At 37.6% G+C, this 9,443-nt stretch overlaps 1 protein-coding gene across 2 annotated transcripts; it reads left to right on the top strand.

Annotated features, from left to right (window-relative positions):
• The first annotated feature begins 5,494 nt into the window (after positions 1–5,494).
• pex19 (peroxisomal biogenesis factor 19) lies at positions 5,495–9,294 on the top strand. Of its 2 annotated transcripts, XM_027014614.3 has the most exons (8): positions 5,495–5,583; positions 5,990–6,075; positions 6,239–6,401; positions 6,492–6,577; positions 6,786–6,959; positions 7,161–7,319; positions 7,508–7,552; positions 7,689–9,019. In XM_027014614.3, the coding sequence occupies exons 1-8, from the start codon at positions 5,523–5,525 to the stop codon at positions 7,773–7,775; spliced, it is 861 nt and encodes a 286-aa protein (XP_026870415.1). In that variant the 5' UTR covers positions 5,495–5,522; the 3' UTR covers positions 7,776–9,019. The 2 variants fall into 2 exon arrangements, with proteins under 2 accessions (XP_026870415.1, XP_026870423.1); XM_027014622.3 differs by lacking the exon at positions 7,508–7,552 and having other exon boundaries at positions 7,689–9,294.
• The last annotated feature ends 149 nt before the right edge of the window (positions 9,295–9,443 follow it).

Here is a 9,443-nt window from a genome sequence, read left to right on the forward strand (position 1 = left end):
CATGTTGTGTTTGCCCATTAGTAAAGAGTGGCCGTGCACTAAAATGTAACCTACAGTCTCTATTGCGCATGCGCACACAAGATGCCGGCTATGTGTGTTACGCAATTTGGAACCTATGCATGCTATATTTTATAACCAGGGGACTGAGTCACAGGTGAAGTGATTCTATTTATTTATTTATTGCCTTCTCATAGGTTGTTGTTCAGCAAATCATGGTAAATTAGTCCAACAGAGTTTCTATGTCGCATATTTTCTGTGCACTTTTTTTTTTTTTACAGAAATATAACTATTAATGTGATCAAGATGTGATCATAATAATAGTTAAGAATAAACTAAATTTCCATTATAGCATTGGGAATATAAATTGAGATTAAAATCTGATTAATGATTTTTAAAAAGATGTTGGAGGTTTACAAAAGGCTATTTTCATATCTAGCCAGACAAATAAGAAGTAACTCATACAGAACAGGTCCAGTACTGTGAGGAAAACTTTATATTAGGCTGGCCAAAAATCATTTCATACCTCAAAATTGCAAACACATTAAATTCTGGATCAATATTGAGAGTTTTAACTTTGAGCCAGACAAATAAGTTAACCAAATAGGAGAAGTCCCATGTAAGAAAAACCTGCTTAATCCAAGATTATTTCACCTCAGAACTCAATGGCAGCAATGAAATTTGATCTATATGGCATAACAAATGAACAAGATGCTGAAATTGCAGACCAATTTTGAGGGGTTTAATCACTGTGTTCTCGACAAATAAGAAATCATCAAAACAGAAGAGGTTTTATATGGTTTAGATTGACCTAAGATCATTTTGTACCTCAAAAGAATGCCTATTAATGGTAATGGATATGGAGAGATGTATACCTAGCATATGACTGTGGTGCACAAGTTCCAACTGGAGGTCTTTTGTCAACATTTGAAAGAATTGGATGAGGAGCAACTCCAGTGTGCTGACCTGCACTGCAACTGTGACCAAACCCTGTAGCTATAATAGAGACAAATATCGAATTCCGAAACCCAGTTTGAGGTGGTGGGTAAAGGTCAGAATAACATTAGCCCATTACAGGAGCAGCAAGGCTACCATGGACTGGGAGTTTAGGGCCGTTCCTATAGACTGCATTGTCTGTTTAAGTTGGCTGTTCATCCAGTTTACAGTGAGGTTCAGCAATTAGCATCATCCAGCAATCTACATGTGTCTCTGACTGCATTCTTTTTGGAGAGGGCCTTCTTGCAGCATGTAAATATTCTTGGACCTAAGGAAAGCCCAAAGGACAATTCCCTGAACTGAAATTTTTTATCCCAAAAGGCAAAGTGATGAAACTATATATTCTGGTGCCATGGGAATGTTCAAATATGCATCTTTTAATCCACTGCCTTAAACCATTCCCCACTGGAGAAGTAGTTGGCTAGGGTGGAGGTCTGGTGGGCTACAGCAGGGGACATCAGGGGTGGTGGGAGGAGCCGTGGCAGCTGAGACAGGTTGAGGCTCAGTAACATCCTGATGTCAGGGGTAGGTGTACTTCGGCAGAAAGAGAGAATAGATTATTAGGCATGTCCAGGTATGAGGGTGTGTAAATTTGGGGACTATAATGTGCAAAGATGGACTTCGGCAGATATAGCTATGGCAGCACAGCTAAAAGAATAGAGCCTGAAGAAAACACAGGCATGAGGGTTTACTTCAGGTAGGAAGTAATTTCCTTAAGAAAGTGTGTAGGCAGTGAATCTAGTAAGCAAGTGGAGGATTTTGAGCACAAGATCAGAGATGTACGTTCTGGCTCTTGGATAGGTGTAAAGGATTCTAGAGTTGTTGGCGTGGTTGTTGCCCGATGTCATGTTAATACTCTTAATGTTATGTCTAATGTGCTTAATTTTCTCATTAAAGAAATTCATGAACTCATTACTACTGTGTGGTGATGTAATCTGAGCATTGGTGTCAGTTTTATTCCTAGTTAGATGTGCAAAAGTACTAAAAAGAAATCTAGGATTATTTTCTGTTAGGGCTGAGAGATAAGATGATTTGCCATAATAAGTGCTTTTCTATACTTCAGAAGGCTCTCCTTCCATACAAGCTGGAAAACTACAAGCTTAGTGTGATGCCATTTCCGTTCTATTTTTTGAGTGTTTTGTTTTAAATTGTGAATGTAATTATACCAAGGTACTAATTTTTTGTTCCTCATTTTTTTATTCTTAAGTGGGGAACCATCATTGAGTGTGCATACTGACTCTAAGCATTCAGTTATTTGATCAATAATGGGTTTGAGGGTACCTAGTTGCAAACGATAAGTCTGGGAGCTTCACAATAAATCTAGGTGCAGTGGCTGTCATTATCGTGCATCTGGTATTATAGTGAGTGAGGTTACTATATCTTGACTCATGTATTTCAAATTAAATTGGGGAATGGTCTGAGATGTCATCTGACTGGGGTAGTATAACTAAGTTCTCTGTGTCTACACTGTATGTCAGTACTAAGTCAAGCGCATGTCCACCAGAGTGTGTGGGTTCTCTTACTGTAACGTATGTGCGGGGACGAGGCAAGAGGCAGAACGCAGATGCAGGAGGTGATTTACTAAATGAGGGAAACTACACAAGGGAGGCAGATAAAACAGAGACATGGGGAAAACACTAAGGCAAAGTAACACACGAACTAAGCAAATAAATGAAACAAGAACAGTAACAGAGATAATGACAACTACACACATGACCAATCTTACCAAAATAACCAACAACAGGGGGCAAAACCAAACACAGGGCTTAAATAACCAAGACAATCAAGCACTAACCAGACACAGGTGAACATATGAATGGGGGAAACCAAAACAAGGACTGTAATTAAGGAACAGACGAGGGGTTGAGAAAATGAAACCAAGAAACGGAACTACCAGGAAGCAAAGGAAAATCTGCATCACAGGGAAACCACGGAAACCGACGCCAGGAGGGTGGCCAAATGTGACACTTATACATTGGGTGAAACCAACTGATTCTAATATAGAACTAAAGGCCGATCTCAGAGGGTCTTGGGCACTATTAAAGTGACTATTGAAATCACTGACAATAATGGCTCTTTCTATTAGAGTGAGTAGGTTACAGAAGAAATCTACAAATTCTGAGTAGGGTCTTGGTGGCCTGTAGATGCCAGTAAGAGGAAGAGGCTGGTTGGGCTTCTTATTGACTGGCAGCATCATTTATGCTAGTAAAAATTATTTTAAATGACTCAAAATCATAACCAGCTTTCTGGTTTATGCCTAATGTGTCAGTATATATAACTGCAATACCGCCTCCACAGCCAGTTCGACGATGGCGGTGTACATAGCTGTAGTCAGAAGGACACGCTTTGTTTAAAGTTATATACTCATTTGGCTTGATTCAGATTTCTGTTAGACAGAGTACATTAAATGTTTGATCTGTTAGGATTTCATTTATCATGAGTGATTTAGATGTTAGAGATCTAACATTTAGTAAACGCAGGCTTAGATAAAAGGTGTAGGCAGTGTTCTGTAAATCAGTCACTTTAATTGGGTTATTAAGACATGTTTTTCTTTGTTTTTTGTATTTCTGCTTAGCTCAGGGTACAGACACAGTGTAAATATGATGAACTTCAGGCGAGGTGCACAGAAAAGCATGTAGCTGGATGTATATTCCACCCAAATAAATCTTCACTTTAGTCTTCAGTTTACAGAGATCAATGGTATTCCAACCCCCATACAGAGCTCCTTCGTTGATCAAGTCTCAGTATGGAGCTGAGATCTAGGTACAGGCAGGTGAGGGAAAGTGTACTGTCACCCACCCATATATGTGACAAAAGAAGGTATAGTCTCAGTTATGTCACATGTAGTGTCACTGAGTGACTGTATATGATATATACATATCTCAGTCTGTATGTGGCACAGAATTATACGGGTATATACATCTCAGTCTGTATGTGGCACAGAATTATACAGGTATACACATCTCAGTCTGTATCTGGCACAGAATTATACAGGTATATACATCTCAGTCTAGCTGATACAGAATTATAGAGGTATATACATCTCAGTCTGTATCTGTCACAGAATTATCAACTGTGTGAGCACCACCTTGGTGGTCAGAAGATAATTACCATAACAACATAGATGTCAATAATGACATATATAACCTTTGTTAAATACAGAGTACAGGACTTATTTAGCACTCTTGCCTGATGTATTGATAGCTAACATTACAGGAAATTCTCTATATACATACAAACATTATGATATTCACTGCCCTCAATTTTATTTGCACTTGGTTGGCTAACATCACCTAGGTACATGCAGAACCATGCTTCTAAAATTGAGAATGCCAATGCTTAAGTGTGATTTCATCTGTGATTGGGTTATTAGAGGCACTAGCAAATAGCAATCAGAATTGACATTTAAGATAATTTTTGTCTTAGCCAACTTAAATCCATCAGAAGAAAATTGTGGATTAAAAAGGATCTCAGAAAAAAAGTCAACACTTCTACACCACTTCATAGCAAATTTATGACTTAAATTGTTAGAAAATAATTATAAAAATGAGTGTGCAGGTGCCTTACACCTGACATGGCAGCATACATTAAACATTTCAGGCCAATGACAAACATTTTTACTTTTAACATTTAACCTGTCGCAGATGTCGTCCTATAGCATTTACCTGGCTACCTTGCTTTATACACATAAATACACATTACATACAAATATTTCAGAAAACTGTCAGTACTTTAACTACCCTGCTTATTATAAAGTAAATCACGCATTTTACTACATTTATTATACTTTTACAACTGACCCAAAATGTTATTTTAAAATCCCTTTAATATTATTTTTACTCTGCAGCAATTTGGCGCTATATAGCACTTTTTAAAATACGCGCTGTTACAACGCAGCTTTACAGAAATCTTGTATAACCTGCAGACAATCCGGACCCAGACCCCTAATTATCAGTCCGAGGGGACATTGGGGGAAAGAAGCTGCAAGCAGAACTGACGATCAGAAGGGGAATCAATATCGGACAATAAACACATAGGCGAATGAATAAAGTTGCTTTTGATTTTAACATACAAACATTTAAAAACGGAAATCTCATAATAACTAACAAGAGGCGCAAACAACATTACCGTATCTGCTCGTTTTGTTGTGTTGTTTTTCCTTTTTTTTATTTGAGATAATACATCAAATTGCTCAGTAAAGTAATACAGGAGCTGGTTTAATTTCTTTTGTTCAGGCAGCATCTGCTGGACGAGTATATTTTTTATTCTACAACTATAAAATGTGTATTATTAAAGCATTGGGCTTTTTTTTGTTATAACTTTTAAACGTTCTGTTTCTTACATACACGCGTGCATTATATATGGGCCTGTTCATTATACATTCATTATGAAATTACCCAGCTAGTTTCATTGGTTAAGATAATTCAGCACATATTACACGTGGTGGGACACGCTGTCCTTGATACAGGATCAAATAATGTGACTTTACGTCATCGCCCTGCGACAATAGAGTGTCGTTGACATACAAGATGGCGTCGGAGTCAGAAAAAAAGGATGCACAAGATACAGAATTGGATGAATTATTGGACAGTAAGATGAAATGTAACAGTCGGTGATGACGAATCAAGCCAGCTTTTAGTATACTGAGCAAATAAAATAATTAGTTGTCACTAGCTAACGTTATGTCGTATTTAAATAGGCTGGTTAGCATGGCTAGTTAGTTGGCTAGCTATGTTGTTGGTCCAGTAAGATAACACTTTTTCAAATGAACAGTTGATTAGATTAGTCGTCCACAGCCGAAAGAGGACTTGGACGTGACTAGACATACAAATTTCTCCGTGAACTACCTTCCTCATACCCAAAATATCAACTATTGCTTTCTAGATCTTGTGCTCGTGTAGTTGTTCACAGGACACATTTTTGTCACATACAGAATTATACCTACACCTTTGCCAGGTGCCTTCTCTTTCCATCTCTCCCTCTGTCTACCAATCAGGTGCACTGGATGATTTTGAGAAGACAAATGTACCTCGTGTCTCCAGTAATGTGCAACCTAGTGCTGAAGCAAAGGGTGGGCAAAAGGTAAACAGCTTGTACCACATTTCCTCAGTTGGTTTGTGTTTTCCTCAAATCTTCAAATTATTTGCATTTTCCCATAGCACTTTTGATGTAAATAAGTTTAATGTAGTTTGTGTACTGGTGTTAGCTCTGACTGTGTGTTTGTTGTGTGTCCCTTTGTCCACAGTCATCTTTGATGGAAGATAATCAGTTTTTTGAGTCTCTCTTTGAAGGGGAGATGGCTAATCAGGCCCGTGAAGAATGGGAGAAAGCCATGGCTGAACTAGCTCAAGAAGAACCAGAGCTACTACAACAATTTCAAAAGCTCTCTGAGGCTGCAGGCAAAGTGGGTATGTCATATAGTAATGTGGGTCTTTGCAAATGCAAAAGTTGTTATACTTGTGTCTTCATAATTGTTTAACATTATTCCCTTAATTCAGGTACAGATGCAGCTTCTCAGCAAGAATTTGCTTCCTGTCTTAAAGAGACTCTTAGTGGATTAGCGAAAAACACTGATAACCTGCAGGTACTAAATCATAAGAAACTGATGAGTGTATGAAACAAAGCTGAAATCAACTATATAAATGTGCTTTCAGATGTTGTCCAAAACAAAAAATTAAGAGAAATGTGATTAATTTTCTCTTTTTATAGCACAGCATATCACTGTAACAACATTGATGAGTAAAACTGCTAAAGCTAAAACGAAAGCTACTTTTCCCCTGTCTGTGGCTAAGGCTGCTGGATTGGCTGGAGAGGATCTGGCCAAAACTTTAGAAGGGCTGGGATTGGATGAAAGTAGTGAAGGAGGTGGGGATGATGGCAATATTCTGCCCATCATGCAGTCCATTATGCAGAACCTTCTGTCAAAGGATGTCCTATACCCATCTCTGAAAGAAATCACAGAAAAGGTGAGCACAATGTGTGGTTATGGTGTTAATAATTTTTCAAAGGAACAATTTCCAACCCTAAAGCATGATTCTTTACTTGGCAGTTAACCCATCATATTTTGCTGTTCACACAAATTTATAATTGTATTAGCCATAGTTGAATAATTTCAGTGTTTGCTTATATAAAGTGTAGCTAACAGAATGTAACTTACTTGCATTTAGTATCCTGACTGGTTGAAAAACAACAGGCATTCCCTCCCCCCAGTGGACATCCATAGATATGAGCAGCAACACAGAATTATGGGAGAGATATGTAGCCAATTTGAAAGAGATGGAGATGGGCAAAGCAACTTTGAGAGCATTCTAGAACTTATGCAGAAGGTAAAATAATCCCTGTTTCCGTGCAAACAAAACTATAGTCCCTCATGGTTTAGTTTTATTTTAGAGTGATAGCACATTGACTTGGCTTACAGTGCTTTTAACTTGTTAAATTATTTGTATGCTTTGCAGCTGGTGTGCTAATCTTTAAACATTGCAACTAACATTCTGTCTCAATATTTGCCATTCAGTTACAAGACTTGGGCCAGCCACCAAAAGAACTAGCTGGAGAGGCAGTGAGTGCCTCTCTAATGAAAGCATTCTTTGAAACTTAATATGTATCCAACAAAGTAGCTGGCTTCTGTACTAAGGTTAAAGCTTATAGTCCAAGTCTCTTAGGATTGGACTAAATTACTTTTTTCTTATCCTCAGCCACCTGGTTTAAACTTTGACCTGGAGTCTCTGCATCTTCCTGGAACACAAGGAGCAGTGGGAGCTGAGCAATGCATAGTCATGTGATTTGACCAAGCTTGCTGTGTTTTCACAGTATGATGTTAAGAAAATGCTAGAGAGTGCTCTATTCTCTGTGCCCTTCCTGTGTACAGGTTGGAGCTTTGGAGTGTGTCTGAATCGTCCACACCTTTTAAAAGATCTTCTACTTTCACGTTTCATTTCTTTTAGTTGATGTGGAACAGCTTGTTAAATATTTTTAATGCAGGTTTGATATTTTTTTCCCCATGAGCTGATAGTTTGGCATTAGATTTCCACCTAATGCTTATCTTAACAGCTTAACAGCTAGATATTTGTGCCTGTATTGTCAAGTCATGCCATAAAATAATACCTTGAGAGGTGGGTGATCAAGCTTTAAAAGTATAATTAATTTACAATTAAGAATACCTGTAGATTTTCAAAGGGAGGATGATCGATCATTGGACAAATAAGATCTATTAATTTTATGCACTATGGTTATACTGATAATTCTATATATTTTTAATTAATTGTGTTTACTTGATGGGTGCATATTAAAACCTTGTCCAGTTGTGTGTGGTTTCACAAAACTAATTGGTGACTAAAACTGACTTCAAATTATTTTCCTAATAGTAAAATTAGTTAAGAGTGCCTTTTATGATGTGAGCCTGTCTTAGAGCCAATTAATGCAGGCTTGTGTTTTTTGCAGTCAGGTAACAAAGTATATGATGGATAAATATTATTCCTCTTAAACTGGGTAAGGTTGGCCACTTTATTTCTTGTCTTATCAAACTGTACAAATGGAGGGTTAGGGAAGTGGTAACATTTGGGATAAATGAAAGCCATGTATATCTGTAGACACCCCACGTAGATAAAACACCTATACCATAACGTCAGCTGGTCCTCAAAATGCATCAGTTAAAGTGTCTTATTTCACAGGTAGTGGTGTTCAGCATTCTGTTCTCTATTAGCATTTTAAAACATAATTATTCGTGAATATAGCCCAGAGAAGGGGTGGGAGTGAAAAAGACCATTTTGAAATGTGGGTGGCTTTATAATTTTATACATCTATATGTATACAGCTGTTGGAGCTATTTATGTAAGCTGGAACAGTGGATAAGTGATCATCGCATGTGTGATGGTGAAAGGACAAAAGGTGCGAAAATGGATTGCAGTAAGAGAAGTGGGCACTTGGGGGGTTTGGACACCTGTACATGTAAAAACACTTGAATTCAGCTAAAAAGCTCACCCACAGTGAACATATGTGGAAAATAAAATCTGAAAGAGAAAAGGGATTTATGTACTGTGTTGCTGTCTTCTGTTTAGATTCCTCATCACAGGCAAAAGTTGTCTTTCATGTGCATATTACAAGAATATTTTACTTAAAATCAGGAGGAGAGAGTGAATTGCATTGTTGGTAGCTCTTACTTAGCTATAGGAAGCTTGTAAAAGTATACTGGGAAAAGAGAAATGCATTTTTTTTTCTTGTTTACAGTCATACGTTACTAGGTTGATATTTGTCTGTACTTGCTAAAACTAAATATATGAATACAATGAAGTCAGACCTTTATTCCCATGACCATATTTTCCCCTCACTGAATCTTTCCTATTCATAGACATCCCAGGCACAGCCCTATTGAGGGTATGTGGACCTGAGAGCCCTGGAAATATACATATATAAGGTTGCAATATTTTATAAAAAGACATGAAAGGCATATT

The sequence above is a fragment of the Electrophorus electricus genome, chromosome 13, assembly GCF_041902795.1.
Source record: "Electrophorus electricus isolate QZ-2024a chromosome 13, ASM4190279v1, whole genome shotgun sequence".
In the NCBI taxonomy this organism is placed as follows: Eukaryota; Metazoa; Chordata; class Actinopteri; order Gymnotiformes; family Gymnotidae; genus Electrophorus; species Electrophorus electricus.